Source organism: Centropristis striata, chromosome 19 (assembly GCF_030273125.1).
Source record: "Centropristis striata isolate RG_2023a ecotype Rhode Island chromosome 19, C.striata_1.0, whole genome shotgun sequence".
NCBI lineage: Eukaryota > Metazoa > Chordata > Actinopteri > Perciformes > Serranidae > Centropristis > Centropristis striata.
In genome coordinates this window covers 34,677,882-34,698,611 of record NC_081535.1, presented here as the reverse complement: position 1 = coordinate 34,698,611, position 20,730 = coordinate 34,677,882, and the positions used below count along the sequence as shown (strand labels likewise).

The 20,730-nt window shown below is 40.3% G+C and overlaps 1 protein-coding gene across 1 annotated transcript; it reads left to right on the top strand.

Annotated features, from left to right (window-relative positions):
- Positions 1 to 237: 237 nt before the first annotated feature.
- LOC131991970 (arylsulfatase B-like) lies at positions 238 to 19,975 on the top strand. Its single transcript, XM_059357284.1, has 8 exons — positions 238 to 580; positions 2,280 to 2,466; positions 3,300 to 3,490; positions 5,686 to 5,893; positions 10,008 to 10,251; positions 12,590 to 12,660; positions 18,450 to 18,578; positions 19,425 to 19,975. The coding sequence occupies exons 1-8, from the start codon at positions 317 to 319 to the stop codon at positions 19,688 to 19,690; spliced, it is 1,560 nt and encodes a 519-aa protein (XP_059213267.1). The 5' UTR covers positions 238 to 316; the 3' UTR covers positions 19,691 to 19,975.
- Positions 19,976 to 20,730: the final 755 nt, after the last annotated feature.

The following is a 20,730-nucleotide window of genomic DNA, read 5'->3' as shown; positions in this document are numbered from 1 at the left end:
AATAAAAGTATCGTTTTCCGAACACTTCCGAACATTTCCGATGTAGGGACCCCGCCTCTCGTACTTTCACGTGATTGGCTGTTTTTCGAGTCATCTGATTGGCTGCTGCTGTCGAGCAACGTTTTTAATCTGCTGAACACGGAAGTAACAGTTAAAAACCACTGTAACTTTTATAACTCAGCGGTTCTTCCTGTTTATCTTCTTATAACTAAGACATGTTCTGGTGACAGCCTCTTGTCCGCCATGTTTGTCTTTCTCTGCCGTTAAAACCGACGTGACAACCGTATTTGTTTACTTTGTGACTAACTGGCTGTTAATGATGGAGACATCACAGCTGGTCTACCGGCTGGTCCTGGCGGTGTTCCTCGGTAACTGTCCCGGGGTTTCAGCGGCTCAGCAGCCCAACATCGTGTTCATCTTGGCGGATGATTTCGGCTGGAATGACGTCGGTTACCATGGCTCCGAGATCAGGACCCCGAACCTGGACCAGCTGTCTGCCGGGGGAGTCCGCCTGGAGAACTACTACGTCCAGCCGCTGTGTTCCCCCTCCAGGAACCAGCTCATGACCGGCAGGTACCAGGTGAGACCTCTCATATACCGTCTATGGGTGAGACCTCTCATATACCGTCTATGGGTGAGACCTCTCATATACAGTCTATGGGTGAGACCTGTTTTATGGGTCTCACTCTCATAGGAGTCTATGGGTGAGACCTGTTTTATGGGTCTCACTCTCATAGGAGTCTATGGGTGAGACCTGTTTTATGGGTCTCACTCTCATAGGAGTCTATGGGTGAGACCTGTTTTATGGGTCTCACTCTCATAGGAGTCTATGGGTGAGACCAGGTCCTGCTGCCTGGATCCACTACTAGTTAGAGTCCTGCATATAAAAGCAGTGGTGAATGTATCTAAGTACTCCAGTACTGTACTTAAGTACAATTTTAAGGTATTTTATTTGAATATTTCTACTTATGTAGCTTAATCCTTCTACTCCTCTACATTCTAGATCAGGGATGGGCAGCTTAAATGCTGCAGGGGGCCTCAGTTTATCATGTTCACTACCTCAGGGCCACATATAGGAGCGTGCACTGAACCAGATATGATGAAACTGACATTTTAAATATGTTTACACATTTAACAGTGCAGTAACTCAACATATTTCATGCTCAAATGCATGTATAACAGTATAAATAGGAATACAAAAGATTTCTTTTTTTCAGTGCAAGAACAGCAGACCAACATTAATTGCAAGAAGTAATTTTTTGCATTTTTACACTGCACTTTTAAGATTTCCTGCTCAAATGCATGTTTAACAGTATAAATAGGAATACAAAAGGTTTGAAGCAAATAAAAAATAACCACTTACTGTGATTTCTTTCTTTTTCAGTGCAAGAACAGCAGAATTTTGTGCATTTTTACGCTGCACTTTTAAGATTTCATGCTCAAATGCATGTAGTTGCACTGAGGGCCACTTCAGGTGAGGGTGAGGGCCGTATGTGGCCCCCGGGCCTCCAGTTGCCCATCCCTGTTTTAGCAGCAAAAATTGGACTTTTTACTCCTGCACTCACTGCTTTTAGCTGACAGCTTTAGTTACTTTTCATTTCAAGATTTAACATGAAAAACATGATAATATAATAATGCATTTTGGTAAATAAAATCACATAACAGAATGTTAAGTAGTCAAAATGAACCTACATTGACAACAGTAAAATGCTGCTGGCATAAATGAATCAAAAAGAATAATTCAGTGATATATTATATAAAACAATCTGAGTGAGAACAATCCTTTTACTTATACTTTAAGTACATTTTGATGCTGATACATTAAAGGTTTTGAATGCAGGGCTTTTACTCGCAGTGTGGTATTAGTACTTTTACTGAAGTAACAGATCTAAATACTTCTTCCAATACTGAGTCCCTCTTTTATGTACTTTTGGCAAAGTTGAGTATTATATTGAAGTTACATTTTCGAGCATAAAAAAAAATAGTTAAAGTTGTCAGATAAAGTTATTTTTTATAAAAAGCACGAGGCTCTTCTTCATCATGATGACGAGTAAACTCCAGACCTGACTTTCAGTTTGGACACTTCTCCGTGTCTAGAAGAACTTTCCAGGGAAAATATGTGGTGGAAAGTAGAACAGAAGTTATTTTTTATTTGAACTTGTTTGCATCAGTGTTGCCACAGACGCTGCTGCTTCCCTTTCTGCTCTTCTCACATGTTGCTTCATGCATGTTTATTTCCTAACAGGATGCATTTGTGTTTTTGACCCCTCACCTCTCAGATCCACACGGGCATGCAGCACCAGATCATCTGGCCCTGCCAGCCCTACTGTGTTCCCCTGCAGGAGAAGCTGCTGCCCCAGCTGCTGAAGGAGGCGGGCTACAACACCCACATGGTGGGCAAGTGGCACCTGGGCATGTACAAGAAGGACTGCCTGCCCACCCGCCGCGGCTTCGATACGTACTTTGGTATATTTCATTTAGAACTAGAAAATTGTGTGTGTGTGTGTGTGTATCTGTTACTGTAATCAGATCAAAGATCAAAAGCAATCAACAGAATTAACTGACACCTGTTCCAGTGACAGCAGAGGTAGACAGACTGCAATTTCCAGCGCAGTTTTCAAATTTATTTTTTGACAGTTTTTTCTCTCCCTCTACACTCTGGTGATGATGTCACACACTGTGACACGAACATTCCGTGCAATACACACCCATTATAATCTCAGAATTTCTCCAAAAATGATCATGGTCATTGAACAGGGATTGATAAAAAACTATATGACCTATCGAAACGTGGATTAATACACCGATACACAAGACTTGTGTCTACTGTTTAAAGTTTAAATGGAGTCTCTAGGTGAAATTATGCCGGAGAAGTAGATGTTTAAAAATCTCCAATTATTGTTCTTTTTCGCTCATTTTTTGTCGGCCGTCCCATTCACTTCAATGCAAAATTTTGGGCAGTTTTTCGCGACTTACGTCGCAAAAAATTCGTATTCTGTAGAGAAAAGTAATAGCGCACCGATCCCGATCAAACCGCACGTTTTGATATATAATTTGTCCTGCAACTCTTCAAGTTGTAGGACTAGTAGCGGGACGAAATTGCGTCCGGAAGAGGAATAAGAAGAAATCCACAGTATAACAGTAGTGCAGCACTGGTCCCTACAGATATTGCTGGATGGGACCAGTATGGGACCAGTATGGACCAGTGCTGGGGAGATTGCCCCGAGGCCCTAATAAAGCCCTTTTCATTCTATGGATGCAGTTTTCTTCCACATTAATATGTGATGTTTGTGCTCCAGGCTACCTGACGGGCAGCGAGGATTACTTCACTCATGTCCGCTGTTCTCCCATCGCGGCTCTGAACATCACTCGCTGTGCTCTGGACCTGCGGGACGGAGAAGAAGTGGCCACTGCATATAAAGGAGATTATTCCACTGAGCTGTTCAGCCAGAAGGCCACCAGCATCATTCAACAACACAACGCTAACAAGGTGACACACACACACACACACACACACACACACATGGACACAGAGTTTCACCATGTCAAGCAGGAAATCCTGATTTCAGTTTCCAAACAACGGAACCCGTCTAAAGAAGGAACAGAGGAAGTTCTATGTTCTCTGTGTTTCTCTGGCTGTGTCCCATTCATAGACTGATAAAAGAGATGACATTGCAGATGCATTCTAGCAGGAAATGATGATAAGGCAATCAAGCTTTATCTTTGCAATGTAACTGCAAATTAAAGTGAGACTACAATCACTTTTTAAAGCGTCTGTAGTCCGTATTAAGCTCAGTGAGGAAGCTGTAAAACTGTAAACAACCTGCTAAACAACAGAAACAGTTACAATATTTTCCTCAGGAGTTGGTGGAGACCAAAACGGAACTAAAAGAGAGTAAAACAGACAACTATTAACTAACAAGTTACGATATATTAGGGTTGTCACAATACTAAAATTTTCAACTCAATGCCGATACTAAATATAAAATATTCGATACTCGATACCACCAGGATCAAAACAAAGACCCCAAAATTTAACAGAAATCTTTTTATTAACAAGAAAAATGCAACATGTAAAAATGAACAGAACCACAGGTTAAATATTTATAATAAGAAACAGTTGTGCAAAAAGAAACTGCAACTATGATAACAAGCTTCAGGTCTGAGGTAGTGCAGAAAATAAACAATAACAATTAGAACAATATTTTGAGGTTGTATGGTTTAGCTGCTTGATAAGTTGTTGGATCGCGTTTTTGAAAATGAATATCGTATCCTGATACGTTTTAGTATCGATACTTTTTTGAGTATCGATAATTTTGACAACCTTACGATATATTATATATATATATATATATATATATATATATATATATATATATATATAAAACCTACGTTAAAGGTTATAATATGCTAGTGTTGGGCAAATAAGCACTTTTTATGGATACGACTGTACTTTTTTTTTTTGTAATGTTTATTTATGCAAAGTTTTGGCACATATATATATATACAGACACATACAGTACAAGAAACATAGAAAAAACCCAACAGAGAAAAAAATAAATAAAATAAAAGTAAACAAACAGATAAAACAAAACAGAAGCAACAGACAGCCAGCCACCACTTACTCATTAACGTAAAAAGAAAATGTGCACTAAAACATGTCGGTCCAACAAAATGTCCCCAATTGTCCACTCATATGAAATGAAAAGGGCCCGGATACATATCAAGAAAAAATATACAATATATATAACATATATTTATATACAATATAATACAATAATAAAAAAAAAAATTACTTAATAAAATAAAAATAAGAAAGCAATGTGTTCAGGTCCCAGTTTGAGGTTTATCTTTTCTAATGTATTCAATAAAAGGGCCCCAGATCTTTTTAAACCTATCATGAGAATTAGACAAAGAAAATCAAACCTCCTCGAGGTATTAATCAAATCAAATCAAGTTTATTTGTATAGCCCTTTACAGTAGCCAGAAGGTACCCAAAGTGCTTCACAGGAAATCCATAAAAACAATACATAACACATGCATAACATATAAGTACAAAATAAAAGTGCTGCAGTGCTGCAAGGTAGTACGAGCCATAGACCATAGCCATACATAGAAAGGAACAAACAAAATGAGTAGACCTAAGAAACAGAGTTGGCAGAATTAAATGCCAACCTAAAAAAGTGGGTCTTCAACTTTGATTTAAAAAGGCTGAGATCAGAAGTGAAACGAATGTCAGGGGGCAGTTTGTTCCACAGCCTTGGAGCAGCGACGGCAAAAGACCGATCGCCCCACTGTTTAAGCCGTGTCCTCGGGACCTCTAAGAGAAGTTGACCCGAAGAGCGCAGGGCTCTGCCACAATTGCGAACAGTTAAAATCTCTGACAGATAAGATGGGGCCAGTCCATTAACGGCCTGAAAAACAAATAACAAAAGTTTAAAATCAATTCTAAAAATTAACAGGAAACCAGATCATTCAGCCACCTTTTGAAGCAGGGAGGGGAAGCGGACTTCCTCCTTAGGATGGCTCGTTTTGCAATGGCCAAACCGAACATGAGGGCTTGTTGTAAAGCAGAGGGAGTTTATGAACTGTTGGAGCAGCCCAGTATCACCAAGACACAGCCAGGGATGCTACTGTACTTTGATTTACTGAGGTAGTTTAGTTTCTGAATCTTTGATCTTTCAGCCGCTCTTCCTCTACGTGGCGTTGCAAGCGGTCCACTCTCCGCTGCAGGTTCCCGACCGCTACGTGGCGCCCTACAGCTTCATCACAGACGCCCACCGGCGGCGCTACGCCGGCATGGTGGCGGCCATGGACCAGGCCGTAGGAAACATCTCTCTGGCTCTGCAGAAGGCAGGACTCTGGAACAACACGGTCCTGGTGTTCTCTACAGGTATGTTCTCTATCAAGGAAATGATCAGTTTACCTTCTGTGGAATCTCATAAAAACATTAAGATGTGAGAGATTGTTGAAGCTCTGGATGGTTTTCCTTCATTAGAAGTTACCTCGACCATTTCAAAGGAAAGCCATGATAAAAGAGCTTTTACTTTATCACATTAATAGGATAATCAGCTGAACACCTCTGGGAATACTTAGATATTTTCCAGAGCTTTTATTGTCCGTCTCAATGTGACTCTTTTATAGCGTGCCAGGATAGAAACTGAATCAGTGAGTGCTAAATAAAGAGCAATTACATTTTATGTCCACATTTTCTGTGTGCATCAAAGGGACTTTAAAGGGTTGAGAGGAGTTCAGGTTCACTCAGTTAAAGCATCAGAGGTTAGCTAACATGCTTTATTTATAGGAGGGAGGCACGAGAAACAGATATCCCTGCATGTGTTTTTTTTATTGGTGCAAAAACAAGAAATAGTGACTTTACAGGTACAACAATAATAGGAACAGGGAAATATACAGACAGGCATCATGCAGAGTTTGACATGATACATTCTGCATTTAACATAAAAGTAACAGAGCAGAAATGATGTTTTATTTCTGTTCATTAGGTAGTTCACTGTGAAAACATGATTATAATAGTCTGTAAAACCTGCTGTTTGTCACATTACACAACATGTTGGCCAAAGAGTTGCTGACATTATAAAGAAGAAGAAGTCGATATTGTAGTTATTGTGACTAGTTTAGAGAGAACTACTTCAGTTTTCAGTTGGTTTAGTGTTAAGAAGTTTGGTGACATCTAGTTTTTAATATTATGGAAATAGAAGCTGCAATGACCGAGAGCTGTGGATATTTAATCAGGTTAAACTAGGTTTGATCTGCAGAACAATGAGAGGAGATGCTTCATAATGAGGGGACACAGTGGGAGAATATATATACAGTCAAGGAAAAAGTTATTAGACCTTTATTTTCTTCAGTTTCTTATTCATTTAATGTCTGGTACAACTAAAGGTTCATTTGTTTGGACACATATAATGATAACAACAAAAATGACTCATAAGAGTTTAATTTAGGAGCTGATATCTAGAGATTTTCCATGGATTTCATCATAATGATTTTGGTTATTATCAATAAATCCATGTTAAATCTCTAGATATCAGCTCCTAAATTAAACTCTTTTTGTTGTTATCGTTATATTTGTCCAAACAATGCACCTTTAGTTGTACCAGACATACAAATGAACAAGAAATTGTAGAAAAAAACGGTGTAATATGTTTTTTCCATGACTTTATAAAGACGAGGAGGAGAGCCCAGAGCTCCTGTAATACTCTGCATGTCCACTAGGGAGCAGTCTTCTGTTGGATTTGTTCTCGCAGGGTTTCTCTTTCAAACTGGATTTGTAGATTTACATCCAGAAATCACACTGAAGGAACATTTTAACTGACTTATAACTACCACTGGGGTCTCCGTTCATGTTGAACCTTAATAAATATAATAATATAATATATATGTTCTGTTGATGAAGAACATAACGAGGCGAGCAGCAGCATCTAAACATGTGCAGCCTGCTGTCGGTTCCACATGTGGAACGTTAATGAATTTCATCTGAAGTAGGTAAGTGCTTTGAGGGTTATTTTTAGTTATTTTTAAAGGGTAATTATGAGACAGGAACAATGCTGTGAAAGTAAAGAGCGAGGTAGGTGGCCTGTTTTCATTGTTCTTCTTCTCTGACTGAAGGATTCAGCAGCCAGATGCTGGCAGACTCTCAATCTGCTGATGCAAACTGAGGAGAAACTAAACTACTTCCTGCTTCCTCCTGTGTCAGATGTGATGCTCTGGTTATGTAATGCATGAGCAGGATATAGGTTATAAACATAACTTACCGAAAAAGAGTCTGTTTGAGGTTTATCGATGGCTTTATTAGTCACATCTACAATAAAGCTTTTGTCATTTTCCAGCTGCTGTAGTTGACCCACATGTGTCAGACGCATCAGGGAATAAATGAGCCAAAATCTTCAAATTCCTCCATGATGAAAGTTTCTGCCTCACCGGGACTTTACTGTAAGCAAATTAAGGCAAAAGGGCTTTAGGTGAAACTGAACGGGAAGCTGGGAAAGAAAGAATCAGCCTGTTGAGAGCCAAACAGCTTGGAAACGCATTAAGGAGAGGCTGTCTGTTCCAGGACAGTCAGGATCGGCACAGACTACTTCCTGGACTCACATGACACACAGAGGCCTGCTGGCTACTGATTGGTCATCTGTGTTTATACTGGACCGGCTTACTGGGACGGTGACAGTAGAAGTGTGTGTGTGTGTGTGTGTGTGTGTGTGTGTGTGTGTGTGTGTGTGTGTGTGTGTGTGTGTGTGTGTGTGTGTGTGTGTGTGTGTGTGTGTGTGTGTGTGTGTGTGTGTGTGTGTGTGTGTGTGTGTGTGTGTGTGTGTGTGTGTGTGTGTGTGTGTGTGGGTGTGTGTGTGTGTGTGGTGTGTGTGTGTGTGTGTGTGTGTGTGTGTGTGTGTGTGTGTGTGTGTGTGTGTGTGTGTGTGTGTGTGTGTGTGTGTGTGTGTGTGATAGTTGGACATTATGCTGCAGTATTTCTCTGTAAAGGGGAGATGAGCGGATTGTCGTGGAAATTTCTGAAGAACTTGACAACGTGAGTTAAAGTTAACAGATGGTGTTTTACCATCGTATTTCCCATCCCTGTGATGGGAAATACCGATTTCCCATCACAGGGATGGAGATTGTTGTATTGTTTTAATTTAATGTCTTACATTGTAGATGATTTACTGGATGGATTTCGTAAGTTTTGTACAGATATTCATGGTCCCAGAAGGCCTTCAGCATTCTGATGTCCTCTAGGATCAACATGACATCACATACGTGTGTGTATGTTTTTGTTTTTGTTAATATTAATTAGTTTTCCTTTACAAAAAACAAACAATTATTCAACATATAACGGCCATTTAATGCTGAATTAAATGATGTGCAAAAATTATACTTAACTGAAACATAACTTAACGTAGAGATTGAGTTTCAATGTAGTTTGCAGAAATGTAACGTTACAATGCATTTTATTCTATTGATCGGTGATCAATTAGGGGTGGGCCATATCGTATCCTTCCCCATTATACCAGTATATATTTTTTTATGGGTAAAAAAATGCATATCTGAACCAGCTCTGCGTCCCCTGAGACATTCACACACTTACACACACACACACACACACACACACACACACTGAATATACCGAGGGTGATTATGGTTATTTTTTATTATTTGCTAATACTCAAGAGTCAAGAGTAATTTGTTTTTATTTGGCAACTGTTGAGATTTGCACTTTAGACTACATTTTAGATATTTCTATATATTTTTCAGAATTTTATATCGTCAGGAATATCATGATAATCTTTTAGCCCTAATATAAATCATTATCAGGTTAACGTTAGCTCTCTGCAGGAAGAACAGATTGTTTCTGGACGGACTCGTTCTGACCTGAATGAGTCTTTAATGACATAAAGACGTTTGATGGAAGTGAGGAACGGGAAACGTTTCACAGACATTTTTAATATTTTACATTTAAAATTAAGACTGAAAACATGAAAACTAGGACTCAAATGACTTGTTGGTGTTTCTTTCAAGTCAAATCAAGTAATGAGTCTTTAACTTCCAAGTCACAAATCATTTATTTTCATTCAAATTAAGTTGCATATCATCAAAACAGTGATTGAGTCGACTCTAGTCCGAGTCACAATGACCTCAGTCCCTTATCTCTGCAGCTAACAACTGTATGTTATTATAACTTTTGGTGGCATAGCGTTCCCTTCAGTGGAAACAATATTTATTAGCTTGTTATTTAGCAGTCGGTTTGTTTTGTCTTCTCTCTGTCTGTAGGATCAAATGTTTGCTACAAAAACTAACATTTAAAAGCTATTTCTCCGTTCTGTCCTATTCCCTCTTCTCCTCTTCTCCAGAATGAGAAACCTGCTTTATGTGAAATATTCTGCATTCATACACTGGTTTGGTTTCTCTGTGTCTGTAGATTCTCAGTAAACTAACAGATCTCCTCTTCATGCCTTTATCTTAATGTTTCTGTTCTCCTTCCTGATGTTTGTCCTCAGATAACGGAGGTCAGACTCTGTTTGGTGGCAGTAACTGGCCCCTGCGAGGGAGGAAGTGGTCTCTGTGGGAAGGAGGGGTCCGGGGAGTGGGCTTCGTGTCCAGCCCGCTGCTGAAACACGCCGGAGCCGTCAGCCGAGAGCTCATCCACATCTCTGACTGGCTGCCGACGCTGGTCGGCCTGGCCGGAGGGAGCACCAACGGCACCAAGCCACTGGACGGGTTCAACGTGTGGGACGCCATCAGGTGGGATATTCAGCTGTTTGTTTGTTTTATTATTGTTTTATTAAAGGATCCCATTAGCTTGAGCCGTGGCGGTTCGCTAGTCTTCCTGGGGTCAAAACATTCCAACAAGTAATACTCAACAGTCCTACAACAACTTTAACAGTAAAAATACATTACAAAATACATTAGAAAAGTGCAGCACAAATTTAAAAGACAGTTTGTAGAATCAAACCATTGAATTATAGCCATTTGGATTAAATGTTTAGGAATAATTGGTCAAATGCATTTGATCAGAAAACAAATAAAATACAAAAAAACAACAATCCAGCTTTAACCAGTATCATTGATTGTAATCCTGGACATCATGAATCCAGGCAAACATGGCTTCTATAAAGAGTAGCGTCCTTTCAACCAAAATAAACCAAAAAAAATGTAAATACCTTTTAAAACAGCTGGGACTCAGATTTTAAAACAGCTGGGACTTGTTTCTTGAGTTTCCAGTGTGAGTGATCCAGCTCTCTGACAGCCTGCCCTCTCTCTGCGCCTCCTCCTGCTCCTTCTGCTCCTGCTCCCCATGTGCACCTCCTCCTGCTCCTTCTGCTCCTGCTCCCCATGTGCACCTCCTCCTGCTCCCTCTGCCTGTCTCCCTACTGTCTTCCTCCTGTAGGAGCCTCTGCTCCTTCAATAACCCCTTTGTTAGTGGGGCAATGGGAGCTCAAAGAGAAGGAAATTCCATCAGTCATTCTCACACAAATCTGAGTCCTTCCATCCCTTTCTCCCCCCAGATCCTCCTCCATCTCAGGATCATGAACGCCTGCAGGTCCTTAAAAAGTCCTCAATAATAAAATAATCTGAATTTTAGGGTGCAAAATATCCTAAAATGTATTAAATGTGATGTTTACGGGAATTAAAATGGATTGGATTGTGAAGTTACCCTTGATAAAGTTGCATTAACTTCTAGTCAAAATATGTAAAGGTCACCCTGAATAAAAATCAGAATCATTTTTATTGCAGAGTAAGTTTTCACAATCAAGGATTTTGCTGTGGTGTATTTTTGCATAAGAACAAAGTACTAAATATAAATATCAATTAAGGAAACAAGTACTTTGAGTCAAAAACAACAACATAAACAGAAAATATGAAGAAGAGAAAAAGTCAACATACAACAATATTTAAAATTCAAATATGGAATTATTTAAATGAGGTAGGGAGCCACAACAACCACAAAACTGTCTTGTCCTCTCTCCTCTGCTCTGTGTAAATATTCTGCAGTCCAAGTCGTACTGTATTCTGTCCCATGACTTGTAGTCATGTTGCACTGAACTGAATGTTTTTACAGGATCCGGTTTGTCAAACAACACGTAAAATAAAATGAAGAGATTTTGATGATTTATCACTATTTAAATCTTAGTCTTGGTTATTTTTCCTGGTGGAAGTGTTTGTCACACATGATTCATTCAATGGATTTAGGAAATGTAAAAATCAAACAATAATTTCTATTTTTATACTTTCTGGCTGTGATAAATGTTGTATTTTTTGTGTTTTTTTTTTTGTCCAAATAAAACCTTTTAAACCTGTCGGAAGGTTCAAAAGTTCTAAATGTAACTTGTTTAAAGCTGCAGGAAAACATGTTTGATCAGCTTATTAGTTTAGCTGCAAATCCTTTTATGTGACTAAGATGTTGTAATTCTTTTATACGTGATATAACCAATAACATCTTTTGCCAACAAGCTGTTAGTAATGTAATAAGTCATATGAACGTGTTTTCCTGTTTTCATGTGTTCAGGCTGTCAGCGACTCCGTCTGACTGACACTTTCTATCTGTAAACTAAATGTGGACACAGTGAGGAGGTGAAATTGAGGGCTGCAGCAGAAAATCAAGGCTTAGCCTCCACCGCTAACTACTACTGCTGCCAGCCTCCGCCTGATTGGCTGCCGCTGGTCAGCTGACCGCCGCCTGCTGCTGCTGTTGCTGTGTGAGCAGAACAACAAACTGTTGCTTGTTTTCTCTCCTTTACACTTTCATTTTGTTTTTAATTGGCTCGCCTGCTGCAGGAACAGCAGGCTGACAGCTAGCCGGTCAGAATGACACCAACCCAGAACAGTAGTTATATATATTACAGTTAGAGTTATTCTAGTAGTGTTATCAGAGCCTGTGGTCAGGGAGAGCAGAGTGTTTTCTCTGTGGTGGCGTGTGGTCAGAGCATACGAACAACAGCCAGCTGCTTTAGATTTTCTGATCCCAGAGGGTTTTACAGTGCGTGAGTCAGACGTGCTGTGTGTGTGTGTGTGTGTGTGTGTGTGTGTGTGTGTGTGTGTGTTGGTTGTGTTTAAGAGGTGCTCTGCCTTTATGTTGCAGTAAAGGACTGGCCTCTCCCAGACTGGAGCTGCTGCACAACATCGACCCTCTCTACGTCGACATCGCTCCATGTGAGTTCACGTCCATCACAACACACCAGCCCTGATACAGGCAGGTCCAAACTATTCCACTAAGGGCCGTGTGGCTGCAGGTTTTAGTTTCAACCAAGCAAAAGCTCACCGTTTGACCAATCAGCTGTCTGAAGACTGAGATCAGTTGATTAACTGAGTCCAGTCTGGTGCTGCTGCTTGGTTGGAACCAAAACCTGCAGCCACACAGCTCTTTGTGGAATAGTTTGGACATGCCTGCTATAATACCTCAGAAACAAGGAGGAGTTTCATGGTCCTGACTGTGTAGGTGTGTATGCTCAGTCTATGCATCTCATCCAGACCTGAGGAGAGAGGTTTCTGACGTCAATCTTGAAATACGATCTTGTGAAATACAAACATTGGCTGCAGAGATTAACCGCCAACAGGCCAAGATCATTTCACCTCTTCATGTAAATCTGGGAAAAAAGTTTGCATCCAGTTTATTTCATACCAGTGCAGCTACATGTTTGTTTGTTTGTTTGTTTTTTGAGAATAATATAAATGAGAAAAGCATGCCGATCATTTGACACTAGCTTAAAGAGATGTAGGCTTCCACTCCAGCCCCCTGTCTCTAGTTTGTGGTTGTGAAGTTTATTGAGGCTGTGATTATCCTCAAGGTCACAGCAGCTCATTTTATACACTGAAGACAAACTAAATCTCACTTTTTTTCTCTCACTACAATGAAATGGCTACACTGCAATAAAGGGGAGTCTACCAAACCAGATAAATGATCTAACACTTAACAGAACCAAAGAATTAGCAGAGTACTATGGGGACCAACAGCATCACACATGAATAAAATTGGGATCATTGAATACACGATTCATGCAAACCACAGATTAGGGACCCCAGTATGCAGAAATATTAGAATACAATCGGTGAAAATAACACATTTTTATGAGAAAATGGCATGTTTTTGATTCTAAACTGTATAATATTATCATAAAGTGGGCGTGTCTGTGAAGAGGAGATTGGTGGGGACTCAGTTTAATTCAGATATCATGAGGTCATGAGGTCATGAGGTCAAGGGACCCCTTTAAACCCTCATGTCAGTTTGTTCTTCCCGACATGACATGGTTGGTCCCAATGGATTCCTTATGTCTTCTAGTTTCTTATGATCAATAAGAATTAATATGACCAATATTTTCACTTTGGCGTTCAGCCTGAGCTGCTCCAGCCTCTGGAATCAGCTGTTGATGAGAAATAAACTCTTGTATCTATAAATGGTGTGCAGGCTGGTTGGAGGGTTTGAGTGGAGGCTCACTGGGAGAGGACTGGTCACCAGTTTGTCATGGGGCTGACAACCATTAACTCCTGCAGGCAATGAAGTTAATTATTAGTGAACCTCAGCTGCAGGTCTCTGGACTGAACACCAGTGGACACATGGAGATCTTTGAACATTCTTCATGTTCCAGTGATGATAATGTGATAAAGCATGAGGTGATGAACCTCCTGGTTCCTCTCTGTGTTCACGTCTTTAATGACGTTCCTTCTTTTCTAACTTGGTAATTCTCTCTCCCCAACAAGCATCAAGAGGCTCATTGTTTGAGCCGTATTCACAAACACAGCAGACATCATGAATCCAATTAAGTCAAGTGAAAGCAGGCTGGGGCCTCAGAATAGCACCAGTTACATAACAATCCACTCAACTCATATTAGGAATCCACGTTACGTTTATTATGAGTGTTTGAGATTTGTTTGAGCAGATTAAGAGTTTATGAGGAGTCTGGCTGGAGGTGAGTCTCACATGCTGTCTGGATTATTATCAGTGGCTCTCCCTTTATTTTGGTGGGTTTATAAAATGTATACACATGTTATTACCTGTGAAGGTAATTAATTAACATTAAGCCGCTCTAATTAGAATCAAGCATCTTCCACTTGTGTACGAATATTATCTGCATCGTTTTTATGATTTCTCTCTCACATTTAACTTCTTTTTTGGACTACTGTACCTCACTAAAATGGTATTTGTTATTGTGTTTTTATCTGAGGAATGCTGATAACACAAGGTTGAAACTGTAATCAGTCACTGTTGAAACTACAATCAGTCAGAGTGTTGAAACCTGAGACGGTTGACGTTTGAGGCTCTCTCTCTGTGTGTGTGTGTGTGTGTGTGTGTGTGTGTGTGTGTGTGTGTGTGTGTGTGTGTGTGTGTGTGTGTGTGTGTGTGTGTGTGTGTGTGTGTGTGTGTGTGTGTGTGTGTGTGTGTGTGTGTGTGTGTGTGTGTGTGTGTGTGTGTGTGTGTGTGTGTGTGTGTGTGTGTGTGTGTGTGTGTGTGTGTGTGTGTGTGTGTGTGTGTGTGTGTGTGTGTGCGCAGTTTAAACTGTGTGATTGTAGGGAGGTTTTCCAGGAAACAGGTCATGTGACTGGCCCTATTTTCTCTCCTGGCTGTCAGAAACAGTGGAGTGGTCTCATTCTTGTCTGAACCAGTTAATATTAGGTGGTGCTGGTCTGGTCGGAGCCTCTATTTCTGGAGGATGCTGCACCTTTAGTTACACATTCAGAAATAGACGAGGTAGAAGAGGAGGACATTTTTGTGCTGAAATGTTTAACAGATGTGCCATAATGGGCACATAATGGATCTGCAGGAGGAGAGATGCTTTCTGTTTCATTCATCTTCTACAGCTCAGCAGTGTGCTGCTGGTGTGATAGAAGACTTATTTAACACCTAAAGATTAGATGCTCATAGTTAAAATCACCTTTAGTCTTTACAGGGATCTGCTTTCATTTTCAGCTTCAATAACAAACTGTAGTGTTAACTGGTGGGAAGCGGGTGAGGGATCATGATCTTAAAGTCCCTGTGAAACTAAAGTCAGAGCATCCTTGGCTCTGTTTTGGTCTCCCCCACTTCCAGAAAAAAAATCTGGATATTTAGTCACCAAATGCTTGATTATTCTCTGACTGAATCTGAGCTGAAAACAGCTGAAAACAGCTGAAAACAGCCGCCTGGTGCAGCTGGAATCACGTTTGACGGAGATGAGGCATTCTGTTTGAGACATTCTTTACAGCTGACAGTATTCCCTGTCGGTTTGTTACTAACGTCGACCCCTTTGACGTCTCATCTCTCATCTAGAAAGTGAAACAAAGAATTACTGGGAAACACCCAAACAGCCTGTCTGAACAAATGTGTTTATTTATAGTCCAATCAATGATTTATCACATTTTTAAGACTCGGCTGTTTATTCGACTATAAGCCAGCAGAGCTCTAGTTATCCTCTGTTGGTCATTAGCATCTAAATCATCTGGATAATAAGAACCCAGTGATGAACAACACTTCTTTATAAAGTCTTAATTCAACAGCTCCTCCTGAAGCATTCCTCTGGTCCTGTTAACGCTCAGCGTCTCTTCAGACCCTTCCTCTCCACGTTTCCTCCCTTCATGCTTCTTCTTTTGGTTTCTGTGTTTAGCTCATGAAAGAGCTTTGTCCCGTCTTATAGACTTTCTCCTTTCAACTTTGCTTTTCAGAAATCCCCCTTTTTCTCCTCTCGCTCTGTGAGAAGAGAGATCCCAGCTAAATGGGTCACCGAGGGGTCCCCCTAACGTCTGGTGGAGAAGCCCCTGGACCCGGCCCAAGCCCTAAATCACCCTCCACCCTCGCCTCTCTCAGGGTCTCTCCCCTCTCCTGCTCCTCCTCCCCTCTTCTGCTCCTCCTCCCCTCTTCTGCTCCTCCTCCTCCTCCTCGCCTCCCTCCTTTTACTGGAGCCCACTTGTGGATTCTCCTGCTGTGGATCCAGATGAGCTTTGAGGCTCTTATGCAAGTAATGAATGTAAGAAATGGACTTAAAGAAGCAAGTGGCAGAGGAGCTGGAAATAAAAACTATCCCACCTGCTTATATGAACACCTGGATCTGACATGAAATCACGTAGAACTGGGTGATTAATCACATTTAATTTTAATTTCCTTTACAGTGGTGCTTTTCTTCTGGTCTCTGCTGAGTTACCAACTATTAATATGTTGAAACAGTTCACCAAAATGTTTGTTGTCAGTGGGTTTTGGCCCTAAATTGTACATAAAGAGGGACGACCTGATAACTCCCCATAAGTGAAGACAAAACATGTGTCTCGCCCCCTGGTGGCTGGCTGCAGTACAGGTTATAAACCCCGCCCCCTGGTGGCTGGCTGCAGTATACGTTATAAACCCCGCCCCCTGGTGGCTGGCTGCAGTATAGGTTATAAACCCCGCCCCCTGGATGTTAGCAGATGGGACATTAGCCAAACTTAAAACTCTTTAAAAAAAAAAAAAATGAAACAAAGATGTTTTCTGTCATTTTTGATTTACCACGATGATGTTTGTTTAAGTCTTGTGCAAGATGGCAGCTGCTGCATGGAGATATTCTGGTTTCACTTTTCTATCATGTGAGGAAGAGGAGACACTGATTTATTAACATTAATATAGAATATATAGTATTTTTTTGTAAGTTGTGGAAGTGCGCTAATGTTTAAACATGTAGATGTAAACATGTACAGGTTATATATATATATATATATATATATATATTTATTTTATTCATAACATCTTTTTTTGGTTGAAATATGGTGCAGACTGTGACTCCAAATGAATTCACCAGTACACATTTTTAAATATAATGTACATATTTCTTTTTTACATTTCATTCTTATTTTCATATTTAATATTCAAGAAAACAACTGATGAAAATATATATTTTTTTTTAAATGCATGTTTCAAAAGTAATGTGTTCATAATAATAATAATGATAATTGACCAAAATAAGCAGCCCTAAGGTCACTACAGCAGTTTTCTCTTTCTCTTCAGAAGAAGAGTTCTGCATGTTGTTTATGTAAATGTGTGAGCGTTGTGCGTTGAGCAACCAGCTTCATCATGTGAGAACAATTAAGATCCCACATGTCATTCTGCCCGATGATCAGTGAAGAACGCAATGTCACAGCTTTTATCATGTGGTGGAGAAAACGCTGAGATCGGAAATGTTTTAATTCTCCAGTCATGTCGCTGTGGTGGGATCGACTCTATAAAAACCAGCTCCGATGGGAACGTTTGCTCTGTGTGGCTGTGGAGTTGTCTAAATGCAGAGAATGTGAGGAAATACTTGTTTTTGACAGTGAAATTACTTGGAAATCTGTCTAATCAGGACCACATTGTCGGGGTCAAACACAGCGTGAACCTGAGATCTTTCTTTAAAAGGTGTGCTCACTGCTGGGAGACATTTCCCACCAGAGCAGAAATAGCTTGTGGCAGAAAGTCTGAACACCTCAGAACAAAGATAAGTTCTTTACTTTTCTTCCTGAAGCTGGTGAATGATGCCAGTTAGTAACTCTGACTGCTCTGTGTTTGCATTACGCTTCTCCAAATCTGCCCAGCTGCACTAATGGAGAATTATTCATTGTGCTTGGCACCAGTGGACAGACTGGTGCTGAGCTGACCACATTACCACCATATTTGTCAAATTCCTACAGACCCTTAAAAGTTCCACGTGTCTGAGGAAATTAATCCATGCACCAATGTCTGTTCTTAAAGAAAAGGATTGTTTAGAAGCTCAGTTCCTGCTGTTCACTGTTGATGCTGCAGCACAGAACAGAAAGAGCTCTTTCTTATTTCTCATTGGTCTATTTATTTAGACACCTTGGTTCCCAGGTATGCAGTGGCATCAGTGCCAGTCTGCCTCCTGGTTTACTTTACATGGATCCACAGAGGGCCACTGTTAGTCTAATATCCACTTAATCAGCAGGTTTTTGGTTTTTCTACATATTTTTAAAGATGGATGATGATCAGCTGTGTCCTCTCTGCTCCTCAGGTCCTGGCTCTGGTCCGTTACCTTTGGCTCAGACGGTCAGCGGAGGCTCCTGGACCAGCTCCGGCTTCAATGTGTCCATTCACGCCGCCATCCGATCCTCCAACTGGAAGCTGCTGACTGGATACCCGGGTCAGTGTCTCTGCCACTCCTAATATAATATATATAATGATGTTTAGTCTGAGGGGGAAACACACTTTATGTCAGACCGGGGCATTGGGCGACCAAGAAATTAGAAATAAATATAACCGCAGTGCTTTTATTTTGAAAAAAAAAAATAGCAAACATTATCATTAGCACTAGAGCTAACAAGCACTTTTACTATAGTTAAGACAACAAATATAGCCACTAATATATATGACAGAATAAAATAAACTCTAACAAACCTTGTGTCCTGTCAGTCAGCCACTATAGAAGCCTTTTGATACTTTATATCAACTTTATATGAATTACTACGCACTCGTTATTATTTACCGTTCGTTTTTTCATTTAACCGTTCTACCGGTTATTTCCTGTCACTGCCTTTCAAAGTTAAAGCACCCGTTTTACACTGGACGGCACCTTTTCAAATTAAAAGCATCACAACATTGTAAAACACCTAGAAAATGTACAAACATGAAAAACAAGCTATATAATACAAAAACACCAATAGGAACCTTGCTAAAGGACATTTACAGTTGTGTTTAAAATAAATGTTAAAGTGATATAGTGATTGGAGTATTTACTACTTTTTACTGCTATATTTGATTTACTCCACATTAACAGTCTCATCATAACATGTATTCCTATCAGTAGCAGCTCAAAACCAGATAATTTACTGTATTTTATAAAGCGATTACATTAATATTGAGCAGAATTTAGTTCAGAGTTTTGGTCCGGCCCCTGCAACCTTCGTGGTATTGGTCATGTGACCCCTTGGGGGGGGTTTGTTACCTTTTATAAATAATAATATATAATATAATAATAAATCTTCTCCAGGTTGTGATGTTTGGTTCCCGCGGCCGGGACACAACAGCTCTGAGAGGACCCGGTCCGGCTCGGACCCCCTGAAGCCCGTCATGCTGTTTGACGTAGAGAAAGATCCGGAGGAGAGGAACGAAGTGTCCGCTGACTTCCCCGCAGTCGTGGAGTTTCTCCTCTCTCGGCTTCACCAATACCAGAAATCTGCAGCGCCCATAAACTTCCCCGACGAAGACCCCCGATGTGACCCGGGCCCCAGCGGGGTCTGGGGACCCTGGGCGTAGAGGGGACCAATCATGGAGAAGTTACAGCACTTTCTGTTTTTACTGTGAATCACATCAGCAGGAATCTCTTCTGGAGGAACAAGAGATGTTTATTCTACTCTATGATGAGATCAGATCAAAAGAACTGACGCCTCATTCTGTCAAGCAATAATTTCATACAGCAGAAACTTCAAGAAAATATATTTTAAACATATTTCACTTTATTTCCCCCAAAAAACAAAAACATAAACTCAACACTTTAGCTCCCATTTTTCACAAGTCAAATAAAATGTCCAAGACTCTTTTTTTTTTTTTTTTAACACAAAAGGCTTATTTCTCTCAATTTATGGTCACAAATTCATTAAAAAATGTTTTCGCATTTTGGTTAATATTTATGCAGTAAAAGTACCTGTAATGCTTTATTGCAACTCAAAAAACAGGAATTCATTTTTGAGAGTTGCATTTATAGCAATTTAGATGATAAAAGCTTCAAAGTGATCATATTTTCCTTCGGTGAGTTTCTGATCGATGCTGCCATCATTATTGATTATTGATCTGATCACATCTCTGAGACGAGCTTTAGTTGAAGCGATTGCGTAACGCTGTCTGCTCCACATGTTGCTGGTTTGTAAAGACTAAACCTCCTGCTGTTCCAGGTATTTACACTTCATTTATCTACTGGTGAGAAGCTGCAGGCACCTTGTATGTGTCAAACAAAAAAAAAGAGGCTGTTTTTAAACCTGAGAGAAACTTTCCACCAAGCGAACCATGGTGTCTTCTTAGAGCTTTAGAGGTGTGTGTGTGTGTGTGTGTGTGTGTGTGTGTGTGTGTGTGTGTGTGTGTTCCAGAGAGAGTAGATGCATGTTATCTTGATGGTAGCAGGTTTTTAAATCAACATTAAGAACATGAACACAGCAGTAAACAACTCTTTACTGTGTAAAGATAGTGGCGTAATGGCGTCCTCACCACAGAATGAAGTCACTCTTCCTCTGCCTGTTTTAATCTCAGCTTCTCTGTTCTTTGTTGACAACAACAAATTGTTGTGGTAGCTGCTCAACGTC

What these genes read in the sequence shown, in the direction of transcription:
- LOC131991970 (XM_059357284.1), top strand. Translation starts at nt 317, where the DNA reads ATGATGGAGACATCACAGCTGGTCTACCGGCTGGTCCTGGCGGTGTTC. An exon ending in CGGCTTCGATACGTACTTTG is followed by an intron (nt 2,467 to 3,299) that starts GTATATTTCATT and finishes TTTGTGCTCCAG; the next exon opens with GCTACCTGACGGGCAGCGAG. An exon ending in AACGTGTGGGACGCCATCAG is followed by an intron (nt 10,252 to 12,589) that starts GTGGGATATTCA and finishes TTTATGTTGCAG; the next exon opens with TAAAGGACTGGCCTCTCCCA.